The sequence below is a fragment of the Anopheles bellator genome, chromosome 1, assembly GCF_943735745.2.
Source record: "Anopheles bellator chromosome 1, idAnoBellAS_SP24_06.2, whole genome shotgun sequence".
Classification (NCBI taxonomy): Eukaryota; Metazoa; Arthropoda; class Insecta; order Diptera; family Culicidae; genus Anopheles; species Anopheles bellator.
In genome coordinates this window covers 13,801,095-13,813,387 of record NC_071285.1, presented here as the reverse complement: position 1 = coordinate 13,813,387, position 12,293 = coordinate 13,801,095, and the positions used below count along the sequence as shown (strand labels likewise).

Here is a 12,293-nt window from a genome sequence, read left to right as displayed (position 1 = left end):
TCTGTATAATAAAGATCCAATTTTGAGAATTAAAAAAAAAAAAAAAATATTCACGTTCGACATTTCAAAAACAAGAGCAAGTGAAGTGGCAATTTATGCTGACGATACAGCCCTTATATCAACAAGCAAGGTAACCAAAACAGCGATTAAGAACCTGCAAAAAAAATCGGTTATTTCTGTAAAAATTACTACAATAACTGGAAGATAAAAATCAATCCATCGAACGTCCAGACTATATTTTTCCCATATAAATTCAGCAAAACGAGTTGTCCCCATACCTGGACAAAACATCATTATAGATAATCAAAATATATCAGGGTCCTCTCACCTCAGATACCTGGGGCTACTACTGGACAATAAACTTAACTACCGTCCACACCTAGAAATGTTACATAAAAAACTAGACATACTCATCAAACTGCTACATTACGATATTAATCAACAGAAAATCGAAACTAAACTTTTCAAATAAACTCCTAATATATAAAACAATTTTCCTCCCTCTCTTAACCTATGCCTCTTCTCTGTGGTCACATTGCTCCAAAACTAGCCTCCAATCAATACAAATCAGACTGAATAAAATTCTCAAAATGATCTTCAATTTACACTGGAGAACACCAACAAATCTCGTCCTAAGCTTCGCTGGCACGCAAAGACTATTGTTTGAAATTAACAAACTAAAAGAAGGCCCTTATCAATAGATGCAATAATTCTATCCACCCAACAATACAAGACCTAATCTATCTACCTATCCGACCTAGACCTATCGACCTAGACCTATCTGAAGCTTTTAAAGTTAACTAGTTGTAAGATGTAACCAAGCATTTCCATAATAATAAAGATGTAGCATGTACAATAAAGATCCAAAAAATCCTTGAAAAAAAAACAAATCTTTTCTTGTTATCACGAATCCATGCCGACGGATTCGGTCGTTGCAGTTAAAGCCAACAATCAGCTCAGAGATATCGTGTATTTGTCAGGCAGCAAGCAGAACGCCGCGGTATTGGTTCCACGGCTCAGTCAGACGTATCGCACCAACACCGAGTGGCCCCAAAATTCTGATTTGCCCAACGGGGCGCTGTTTACAAGTTTATTTCTGTTTCGCCGGCGGACCTGTTATCTTTGGCACTGTGCGAGGCACAAACGCGCGCACCACCGCGCAACGAACTCGGGAACACGCGGTTCCCAAGCGGAATGGTGAAAGAGAAGCACCCAATAGCTCTAGGGAGCTGGGACTGTGATCGCGATCCCGGTACGATTACATCTGCACATCGCCCGGCTTGTGTGGATACGCAGCGGGCGCAACACAACAACTCCATTCAACGTGAAGGCGTCGACGAAGCTGTGCGTAAACAACAGATTTGAGACACTGTTCCAGAAGACCCGTCGGGGTACAATCTTTAGTCGGTTGATAAGATGGGCGACAGTAAGCTGTTTAGTTATTCGCGGATTCACGGATGCACTGCACGCCGAATTATCTCTCCGACAGAGTGCAAATGTGGTCCAGGTTATGCAACACCGCTGGATGCCGTTCGGAATGGGCCGATCGAGCAGCTTCTGTACGTGGTCTGCGTGCAGCCGAATCTCGACGAGGAACACGGTGACTATCTGGCCACGGTTGACGTGGATCCAGCGAGCTCCACGTACTGTCAGGTAAGGGCACTGTTTCGTCTTCTTCTCGCCTCCTCCTTGTCAACATGTCATCTCCGGCAGGTAATTCACCGCACGTTCACCAACAGCAAGGGAAATGAGCTGCACCACAGTGGCTGGAACACCTGTTCCAGTTGTCACGTCGTGAAGGGTGACCCGCAGCAAGTGCCCACCAGAGACCGCTTGGTGCTTCCCTGTCTTAACTCGGACCGGATCTTCGTCGTTGACACGGGCACCGATCCACGAGCCCCGAAGCTGGCCAAGGTGATCGAGGGCGACGTGCTGAAATCAGTCAACTGTACCGCTCCCCACACGACGCACTGTCTACCGAGTGGCAACATTATGGTCTCGGTGATGGGTGACGCCGAGGGGAAGGCGTTGGGTGAGTTCGTCGAGTTCGACAAGAACTTTGAACTGGTGGGCAAGTGGACCCGGGGCGAGAAGAAGGCTGTCTGTGGGTACGACTATTGGTACCAGCCGCACTTCAACGTGCTGGTAGCGTCCGAATGGGGCGCTCCGCAACTGTTCCGTCGTGGGTTTAAACCCACGGATATCGACGATTGGACGCAGTACGGTCGTCGCTTGAACTTCTACCGCTGGCAGGAGCGGGAACTCTTCCAAACGCTCGATCTCGACTTGGAAGGGGCCACTCCGCTCGAGATTCGCTTCCTGCACAATCCCAAGGAGAACCAGGGCTACGTGGGATGTGCGCTGAACGCGAATGTCTATCGGTTCTACCAGAAACCGGGCGCCAGCGAGTACACGGCCGAGAAGGTGATCGACGTGCCGGCGAAGAAGGTGGCCAACTACGCTGATCCCACGATCGGTGGTATGATGACGGACATTCTGATTTCGCTCGATGATCGTTTCCTGTACTTCAGCAACTGGCTACACGGGGATGTGCGTCAGTACGATATTAGCGACCGTGCCCGGCCTCGCCTTACTGGCCAGGTGTTCCTCGGTGGCGCCATACAGAGTGATTCGAAGGTGCGCGTCCTGGAAGATCCGGAGCTAAGTGAGCAACCGGCGCCACGCTACGTGAAGAACCGCCGTCTGCAGGGAGGGCCGCAGATGCTGCAGCTCTCGCTGGACGGGAAGCGCCTGTACGTATCGTCCAGTTTGTTCTCGCCCTGGGACAAGCAGTTTTATCCGGAGATGGTACGGGCTGGCGGTACGATCGTTCAGCTGGACGTCGACGTCGTGAATGGGGGCATGAAGGTGAACGAAGACTTTCTGGTGGACTTTGCCGACGAACCGTACGGACCTGGATTACCTCACGAGATGCGGTAGGTGGTTACGGTTGTCTGTTTCGCATTGACCTTTATGTGCCGAATCGCTCTTTTCAGCTACCCCGGAGGCGACTGTACGTCCGACATTTGGCTGGTGGATGAGTAAGTTACTGTCAACATTCCGTAAACATTCCTTCTTTTCCTGAGGTGTTGGGGAATTCATTCAATTACATGAAATATATGCTACATATTTTCTACGTGAGTTATCCGAGGGCATTCATCGATTGAAATAATTTCCCCCGAATAAGTAAAAGCTGATTGAAAATCAATTTGCATTACAAATCGAATATGCAAGCAACACTGATGTACTGTCACTTCACTACCTAATTAAACTCTCTTTAGTTAACCTAATTCAATTTGCAAAACCTTAAGCTACCGAGAAAAGATGACTCGAATTTGATTCTCTCAAACATCAAAGGAATGTTTAAACATTCAATTCGAAGAGCTGTCGTTCGATCTAACTGTCTATTGAACAAGAAAGGTATGGACACGGACTGTCCAACCGTTCCATTTAAATCCCAGCATCGGACAATGTTTTTGTTCGGACAGAACATCGAGTCGATACAGTTAACATCGACCAATGTCTTGCAGTTACTTACACAGCTGGAGGCCGGAGACCCAGCTCTAGAAATTGATTGATACATATTTTACAACCCCCTCAAACACGCTGCCTGCCAAGGGTTGGCACAGATTTGCGTCCGACGTCGATTTGTACCCTAAAAGAACTGTCAGGGTAAGACGTATGACTGACGGGGATCTGCAGCACAAAAGCAACCGAGAGAGAAACCGTATCGGGACGAAATGGACTTGCGGAACGGATGTTCTGCCCGGGGGCCCGTTTGGGCTTCATAGATTCCAGAACAAAACATTTTCGGTCCGATTATGCTCGAACCGATGGATTTCCCGGGCCAGCGGCCTGACAGCAGCAAACCTAGTTATCGTGCCCGGTGCCAATTGAACGGATCCCGGGCCGATGTGAAGCGACGTTGATGATGGGCTGACGATCTACTTTCCAGGCGACTTTCTCGGGGCAGCCTCACGGCAGGATACCAAGCGCGACCGTTAGCCGAGCGCCTCGGTTCGGGTTTCGGCTCGTTTTGCATATTTTATTTTCAATTCAATTCAATTTGCTAACTGGGCAGCGGGCACTGCGACTGCTTGGGCCGAGAACGGTGGTGACGATGGTTGTGACAAAACGTCAACAGAAGGATACCGACCATCTCGTAAGAACGAATTGGATCGAACAAATGCGAATGCGATTAGAGACCGAGACTGGAGCGTATCCTTTTTCGCTGTGCCAGGGTCCAGGGGCACGGTTACGGATGCTAAGATGCATCTCGTTATCGGTTATTGGTTGTAGTACGTCGTGTAGCTGTTTTTATCGCCGGCAGAGTTTTCCGAGAATGTGAGGCACACGTGCTCATGCAAATGCCGGCTTTCGTGTGACGAAGCGCTGTAGCGGTTCGTTGGATTGATAATTCGTGCCTTGTTTTTGCAAATCAATGTTTGCCATCCAGTAAATCGCTGTTTAGGGAGCAGAAATTGGAAGGAAAACAATGTTTCGCAACAGAGGGATGTTAACGATGATGAGTACCATTACAATTCACAATAGGACCAGATATGCATGTATAAACTATATCTTTTTTATCAATATAAATATTGTTGGTAAATGGTTCGCACTTCGCCGTTTACCTCATTTATTCAGAGAAACAAAAAAAAACCGTTACTTTCAAAACTCTTGCGTGCAACACAACAATTGTACTGCAAATTTGCACACGATGTGAAATATTTCCCGCGCGATGAAATATTTCACCAACTTTTCGCGGCGATCATCGATTACTTACATTTTGAATTCAACGGTGCCATTTCTTTCATCGATTGCAACAACGGCCCACCGCGTTTTGTTCGTTTAGTTTAAATTCAATTTTATTTACCCTAAAAAATTCTCATAGTTTAACTAGATCTCATTCTTCAATAACAAAAACGAATATGTGGCTCACGTTGGCGTACACCGCCAGCCAGCTGTCTGTAGTAGAAGTGCGTTTGGTAGAGTAGAACTCGCTCGATGTAAAACAAAGATACAAAAAACCATTCGAAAGTGTGCGTACGAAGGCAGAAGAGGCACACAACTAAAGTTTTAACCTTCCCACGGTATAATATTGCACCGCCAAAAAACTTATGCTAAAAAGACAAGATTAACAAGACGCTGGGGCCTGGAGATAACGAAACCTAATAACATGCCTATTTGCGTATTTTTACAGTCTAAGCACTATTGCTAGCAACGAAAAGGGGGCCGAAACGAAACGACTCGTGCCGGGGACAACAACAAGAGTATAAAACGTAATAGAATGGTCCGGCCGACGGAGCGGCGCGAACAAAACGGTTTCGTTCGATAGTTCGAAGAGTGGCGTCTGATGGCCGATCTGATTCTTTTTTTGGTTGATACGTAAGGCCGAACGGCGCTGCTGATAAACTGTTAAAAAATGTACCGACATTGTTCTGCTGCATTGTTCTACCACAGTGGTCTACCACACCGCTGAGGTAGGATTCCTTGTCTTCGATTCGATTGTTCGCTCTCAGGGTAACTCTTATGTCTCATGGAAGTATTAGTTGGAGTAGTTTGCAACAAGCGTAAAGTGGTGTACTTTGTGCTCCTCTGCGACAGCGCTCTGGCTCTGGTCCTGTTCGGTGCAGATGTAATGTAGCGAAGCGATATGATTACAAATTCAGCTCTCGGTCTATCTAGTCCCACCGCTAGTTCGGTTTGTAAATGGGGTTGAGTATCGAAAGGACAGGTTGTCACGCTCCAAGTATTCGGCAAAAAGGACAAAATTTACAAATCTTTCACTCCGAGGCTCTTCTGACGTTCCCGTGCAAAGATGATTGTTCGTTTGTTCGTCTGTTCTTTGGTTTGAATTTTTGTGGGGGATAAACTTCGGATTAAGGTTATGTCACACGGTTTGTCGCAGCTGGTCCGCATTGTAAACACTAAGCTTAGCTGCCACCACCACCCAGTTCGTCCTCGTATTGCTTTCGGAAGCAGTCACCGACGGGGAAGAAGTCCCAGCACCGCTGCTGGTACATGTTCCAAACGTACGTCTCTTGACCGGTGTACTCCGTGTCCGGTTTGTTGATTAAATGCATCAGGAAGAACATGTAGTTGGCCAAGTTGTGCTCTTGGGCCACGTGCGTATCGAACCCGTGCGGTACCTGAAAGACCAATCGATGGCGTCAATTCGGCGTTCCCATTGCTAGCTTCTCTTCGAACTTACCTTATCAAAGTAGTCCTTGCCTATGCCACAGATGAAGCAGTTCGACTCCATGTCCTCCTTGACCGACTCGAGCTGATCACGCAGCTCACCGAACGCATCAATGATCAAACCCTGGATGATGGCCAGCAGGATGACGATGACGAAGAAGAAGAACGTGATGTCGAACAGGATGCGGTACACCTCGTACTCGTCACCGTCCGGATCGCCGATCTCGTCACCGATACCACCGCCCGCCCGGACGCCCTTGTACAGGTGGAACACGAAGCAGGTCGCCATGTCGTGACACTTCCGGTCGCCCTCCTCGCCGTCGTCGTCCTCCTGGATGTAGAACTTGCGGAAGAAGTTGAACGCGATCACCGTGTAGATGTAGACGATGATCGTGAGCAGCATCACGGTTAGCACCAGCTGCTTGCCGTTGTGCGTGACCGACTGCAGGATCGTGCGGAGCGTCTTGAAACCGACCGCCACATCGAGCAGATGGGCCGCGAAGAAGAACTGATTGAAGTTGCCCATCACCGAGAACGTAAAATACCAGAGCGAGTACAGGAACGAGTTATCCGTGATCGTAACGCCCGCCTTCCAAATCTGGTACCGCCAGTCGATGTTAGCGATGAAGCTGAAGAAGCCACCTCCCTCATTCGCTTCCTGCGCCGCAAACGCCGTCTTCTCCATGCCGAGCAGGTTCGAGATCGAGTCGAAATCGTACGTCTCGCTGTACTTCTGGCGGACCTTCTTCTTGACGAACTTGTCCCAATAGTTAACCGGGAACGTTTTGGCCGATATCACCAGCTTGTCCCAGTGCGACTTGATGTCGTCATCCTCCGGCTGCTCCGCGATGAACAAACCATCGAACTCCAGCCGACGGGCGATCTCCTTCTCGCGCTTGAAAATGGCCAGCGGAACCTTCAGGTGGTAGTAAGCGATCAGCATGGCGAGCGACACCAAACTGTGCAGCATGGCGGCCACCCGCAGCACGTGCTCCATGTAGAAGAAGTCCTCGTCGACGTGCACCTTCTCCAGTGGGTCCTCCTCTTCGCCTTCGCCACCCTCGCCACTGCCACCTTCGCCACCACCGGAACCGGTCTCGATGATACCAAGCCCAGAGCCAAGCCCGGACCCAAGCCCCAGCAGCCCATCGCCCGATCCTCCTTCGCCTTCCTCCTCGTCGCCCAGGGTCGTTACCTTGTAGAACAGCAGCATAAAGTTGATGCAGAACGCCAGCACCAGTGCGACGTACTTGAGGTTGTAGAAGTTACGTGCCAGATAGCTGACGCACTTCTTCGTGTACTTGCTGAAGTCGATCTGGTGGACGGCGGCCGGTTCCTTCGTTTCGGCGGACGCTTTCTTCGATTCCGCCTCGATGCTTGCCAGGGTCGCTTCCTGGGCCTTCTGGGCTTCCGTGCGCTCCTGGGCGGCCCTCTTGGCAGCCTCGCCACCGAGCAGGTCGACCAACGTCATCGGAGACTCACCCGGCGCTAGACCTTCGCCTGTCTGTTCGGCCGATCCATCCTCCGGGCTGCTTTCACCCGTTTCCTCGATCGATGACGATGGGCTCAGGGCGGGCGATTCGTGTGGCTGCATGCGGTACTGTCCGTTTTCTTCCTTGCTGATGTCCAACCCGAACGCCTGCACCGTTCCCGGGGCTTCCTCCAACGGGAGTGGCGGCAGTGCGTGAAGCGACGGTTCCGCCTCCGGGATTGGGCCCTCGTCCTCGTGGGCAGGGCCACGCATCAGCGACATTAGGATATTTACGAGGTACCGGATCACGACCGACACACCGAAGCCCGAGTAGTAGAACGCGTAGAAGATCATCTTGAAAAAGCCGACTATGATTTCGGGGAATGATTTCGTCTGCAGCACGGTGATCTGGTGCTTGATGTTGGACGGGCTGATCATGTACATCGAGTAGGACAGACCATCCTTGATCGCCTGGATGGTGCGCTTGATCGGATCGCGCGCGGCGCGCTCCTCCTCCTCCTCGCTGATGTACGTGAACGCTTGGTCCCGCCGCACGGTCGCCCCATCGTCGTCGCTGGCCATCAGCCCCGAGGCGTGCGTCATCTCAAAGATGGCGTCCTCGCAGAAGTTGACGAACGCCTCCAGCTTCTCCTTGTCACCGCCCTCGGTGACGATCGAGTAGAAGAACGCGCGCTTCGACTCCTTGATCTGTGGCTTTTCCCACTGCTCGATGTTCGCTTCCTTGATCTCGAAGTACACCCGTTCGATGCGCTTCGACGAGCCCATGATCTCGATGCGGCCCAAGAACGACTCGAAGTAGTTCAGGACCGAGCCGGCCGTTTCGATGAACCGGGACAACCGGGGTTCGTTCGGCATGTGCTCCGAAAGGTTCGTCAGCAGGACGGCCAGATTGAAGCCGATCTCTTTGGCGGGCTCGTGGAACTGATCGACGAAGCCGATGTAGTCGATCTTGCCATCGTGGTTCGTCTCACAGCACGCCAGCAGAAAGTCGATCTCCTCCGGCGTGTAGCTCTTCTGTTGTTCCATCTTTTCGCGGAAATCCTTCGGCAGAATCCATCCATCCCCGTTCGGGTCGATCTCCATGAAGCTGGGCGTCGACGTGAGATCCTTCAGCTTCAGGAACATATCGAAGTACTTCAGGATCAGCTCGACGTTCGAGGCCGACTCGACGAGCGTGTCCACCATCTGTTTACCGATCGTACCATTGACGACGTTGCCCTCCAGCATCGACAGCATCATGGTGATCATGTCCTTTTGCAGGTTTAGCAGCTCCTTCAGCAGATCTACCTGGCTCGAGTGCTTCGACAGTTTATCCTGCATGTGCGAGAACAGGAACAGGAAACCACCGACGGCGTCCCATAGACGCGAGTGGGCCAACGCTTGCTGGTTCTGCGTACACGGACCCTGGATGACCTCAGTGAGCGTGTTGAAGACCTGGCTAGCGACGCCGATGGCCTTGAAAAAGTTGGCCTTGCCGGCCGGATCGATCAGCTCCTTGCTCGAGTAGTGCCAGTAGAAGTCCATAATCGATTCCTGCAGTCGCAGCAGGTAATCGACGGTGCAGATGACCACGTTCACCGTGGTCGTGTTACCGGCCTGCGTACGCAGATAGTTCTGCCAGTCCAGGTTGTGGCCCTCGCAGGTCAACTGGATGAACCGGAACAGCGCGCAGGTGAACTCGGCGTCGTGCATGTTCTTCTCGCCTGCGGCACCCTCCGAACCGACGCCCAGACCTTCCGCCTTGGTGTTGCGCTCGAACGCGTCCAGATCGAGGACACTGCACGAGTTCATCAGGCCCGCGATGGAGGTGAAGAATCCGACGTCCTTCTTCTCCTTCAGGTGGTTCAGCATTCCCATCTGGATGTCGATGTTGCCACCGCGCAGCACCGCGATTCCCAGCTCGAGTGTTCGCATCACCATCTCCGATGGGAGACCCTTCGAGGCCGAGATGTGCAGCAGCACCATCTCCGCTACGCCACGATTGGCCAAACGGGCCTGATGGAACAGTAGCTTCTGTTTCTCCATCTCTTGTTCCTGCAAAGGATGGCGGACACAGCATTAGTGGGACGCTTAGAACTACATCCCGATGGATGATAATTAACGACAACCTACCATTAGCTTTGCCATTGTCTGTCAGGGAGCGTTTCAGGGTTAGTCAGGACACATGAGTTTGGTATGCATGGTTATTGGGAAAGCGAACGGAGCCAGATGGTGAGGTACTTACGTGAATGCTAGCGCCGCCCTCGTCATCACCAGCACCTTCCTCCTCGTCGCCACCCTCTTCTTCCTCTTCGCCGCACGATCGAGCCACAATGCTGGCGTAGGACATGTACAGGGGATCCTCTTGCAGGGCACCGCTGCGCTCCGTCATGGCACCACGGCAGAACGTCGTCACGAGCTGTGTCAGCGGATCGGGCTTACTCTCTTCCTCTTCCTCGTCCTTTTTCTTCTTTTCCGCATCTTCGAAGGTTTGCTGAAGAAGAAACGAAACGGTATTAGTTGCACCTGCAAGGAGTGCACGCAACAGTGACAGAGCTTACAGTTAGATCCTCAATCATGACCTCCTGGCCAACGTTCTCATCCTCCAGCCACAGCTCCGAGTAGCTTCTTCCAAAAATGTTGCAAGCTCGGTGCCTGAAAAAACGTTAGCGATAAGGATTTGCAAGGCAAAAAACAAAGATGAGAAGAAAAATATATTAGTGTCAATTCTGGAGGTAAAACGCACACATTACTACATTGTTGAGAATAAAAAAAAATAAACTGTGCAACATAATCAAAACAATCAAACAAAGAACAAACGGATAAGAAGCGATTCAAAACCAAAACAAAACAATCAAACGACTTCCTTGGCCACGATCAAAGTACTACAGTTTCGTTCGGGTTTTGTAATACATCGCCAAACGATGCCACTGTCCACTGGCCAACGAAGCTTTAGTAACGAAACAAACGTGCAAACAAAAACGAGAAAACTAAAATGAAAAAACCAACAAAAATATAAATCGATTGAGTAGAGTGAGAGAGAAACAATACAGAAGGCTCATCGTAGGTAATGAGAAGGAAGTAGAAGGTAAAAAGAAAACAAACAAAAACAGAGAGTAAAAGAACTGCGCATTCAGCGCGAAAGGAAGAGACAGAAGAAGAAAGAGGCTCAAAACAAACAACAGCAACAAATCAAATAGAAAGGGGGAAAGAAAAACCGAAGTCACAACAACAACAACAACAACGAAAAACCAATCAGAAACGTCCAACGAAACCGACAACAGTAACGGGTATTCAACAAAACGTAGAAAAAGAAGTAGAAAAAGACTCAGTCACCTGCTCAATCTATACATTGGTTTTGCTCTTAGACATGCAACAGCCATTTTGCGTCGTGCTTGTGATAAAACGTGTGTCCAATTAAGACCTTTGATTTTAGGTCGGCATGCCTATATATATAGGTTTTAGTTAGTATATGCGGTTAGTGATTATTCTCTTATTCATCTCTGTTGTTGTTTCTTTTTTTTGGGGGGGTATTTGAGGTTTTTGTTTGATTTTGCTTTAATTTTATTGGTGTTTACTGTTCAAAGAGTATTAAGTTCAAGTATCATCAGTTTATGGTGAGGCGCGTGGTGTGGCGGTGGATCGGGATCGGACGGGTGCGAAAAGGTGGTTCGAGTGGTATCTAACTACATTATGGCATGTATGCCGCCGACCAGCGGGTTGTGTTACGATCGTGTTAGCAATACAAAATGGTGACAATGAAACCGTGTTGGATATAAGTAACAATGTGATGTCTTTCATAATTCTGATTGTCGAACTCAACACTTCTAGGCAACTTCGGTTTTCTACTAACAGCCAAGAGTAGCCAAATATCGATCTTATAGGTGAAATAGTATCTGACAACTTAAATTAAACACTCTTCGGAAAAGTGTCTGTAATGAATTATATTTTAAAATATTACACAACATCTTTTGTGAGTTGAACTAATAGTCAAAGGTGTAGTTTTTAAAATTTAAATACATACCGAAAGGTGACAAATCTTTTAAGCTATATCTTACGACAAGTAATTAATCAAGAAATAATCAGTATCAAGAAATATTTAGTATTGGCACAATTTGCTCATTTGGAGAAGAAACGGAAACCCTCGGCTAAACCACTATTTACAAGGCTTTGTTAATCGTTGCTTGAATCTATTCTAAACCCAAACACAAGAGCACAGTCTTTTTCATTCACGCAACCAAATCACTGCAAGGTAAGATAAATTCGGATACAACGAGTCAGTGTGTGAGGAATGATTTATAGAATTTTGTTTTAAATTGATTTTTGCGTAAGGCGAGGGCAGGAATTTCGCTTCCATTTGTACACTAGCGCTGATCTGTTACAGTGGATGGCAAAACATTGTTTGCCATTGTGGGCATTGCATTGTAGTCTAGCATCAATAATGTTGGGTAGTTTTGGCACAGTGGTTAGTTGAACGTTTGGAACCGGATGGCGTGACACAGCACGTCAACAGCAACTCGGAACCGGGCGGGGGCATGCCAATCAACAATGGTAGCAGTGTAGCAATTTTCACGGGCCAGGATACAAATTTGCAAACGGGTAGTTTTGAACTTTCTTCGGAACA

General features: G+C 49.1%; 2 protein-coding genes across 8 annotated transcripts in view; one reads left to right on the top strand and one right to left on the bottom strand.

Annotated features, from left to right (window-relative positions):
- The first annotated feature begins 1,416 nt into the window (after positions 1-1,416).
- On the top strand, positions 1,417-3,064 carry LOC131215076 (methanethiol oxidase-like). Its single transcript, XM_058209452.1, has 3 exons — positions 1,417-1,653; positions 1,714-2,936; positions 2,997-3,064. The coding sequence occupies exons 1-3, from the start codon at positions 1,417-1,419 to the stop codon at positions 3,043-3,045; spliced, it is 1,509 nt and encodes a 502-aa protein (XP_058065435.1). The 3' UTR covers positions 3,046-3,064.
- Positions 3,065-4,857: 1,793 nt separating this feature from the next.
- Positions 4,858-12,293, bottom strand: part of LOC131206499 (ryanodine receptor) — a 28,941-nt gene continuing 21,505 nt past the window's right edge. For 5 of the 7 annotated variants that reach the window (XM_058199069.1, XM_058199070.1, XM_058199074.1 and 2 more), the window contains exons 25-28: positions 10,231-10,324; positions 9,915-10,163; positions 6,212-9,724; positions 4,858-6,149 (exon numbers count right to left, since the gene is read on the bottom strand). In XM_058199069.1, the coding sequence (XP_058055052.1) occupies positions 5,934-6,149; positions 6,212-9,724; positions 9,915-10,163; positions 10,231-10,324 (4,072 nt within the window). In that variant the 3' untranslated portion in view covers positions 4,858-5,933. Of the gene's footprint in view, positions 6,150-6,211; positions 9,725-9,914; positions 10,164-10,230; positions 10,325-11,005; positions 11,116-12,293 lie in introns of all 7 variants that reach the window. The other 2 variants (XM_058199072.1, XM_058199071.1) reach the window with 1 other exon arrangement.

Coding starts and splice junctions, on each gene's coding strand:
- LOC131215076 (XM_058209452.1), top strand. CDS start 1,417: ATGGGCGACAGTAAGCTGTTTAGTTATTCGCGGATTCACGGATGCACT. Junction 1,654..1,713: donor CGAGCTCCACGTACTGTCAG/GTAAGGGCACTG, acceptor CATCTCCGGCAG/GTAATTCACCGCACGTTCAC. Junction 2,937..2,996: donor GGATTACCTCACGAGATGCG/GTAGGTGGTTAC, acceptor CGCTCTTTTCAG/CTACCCCGGAGGCGACTGTA.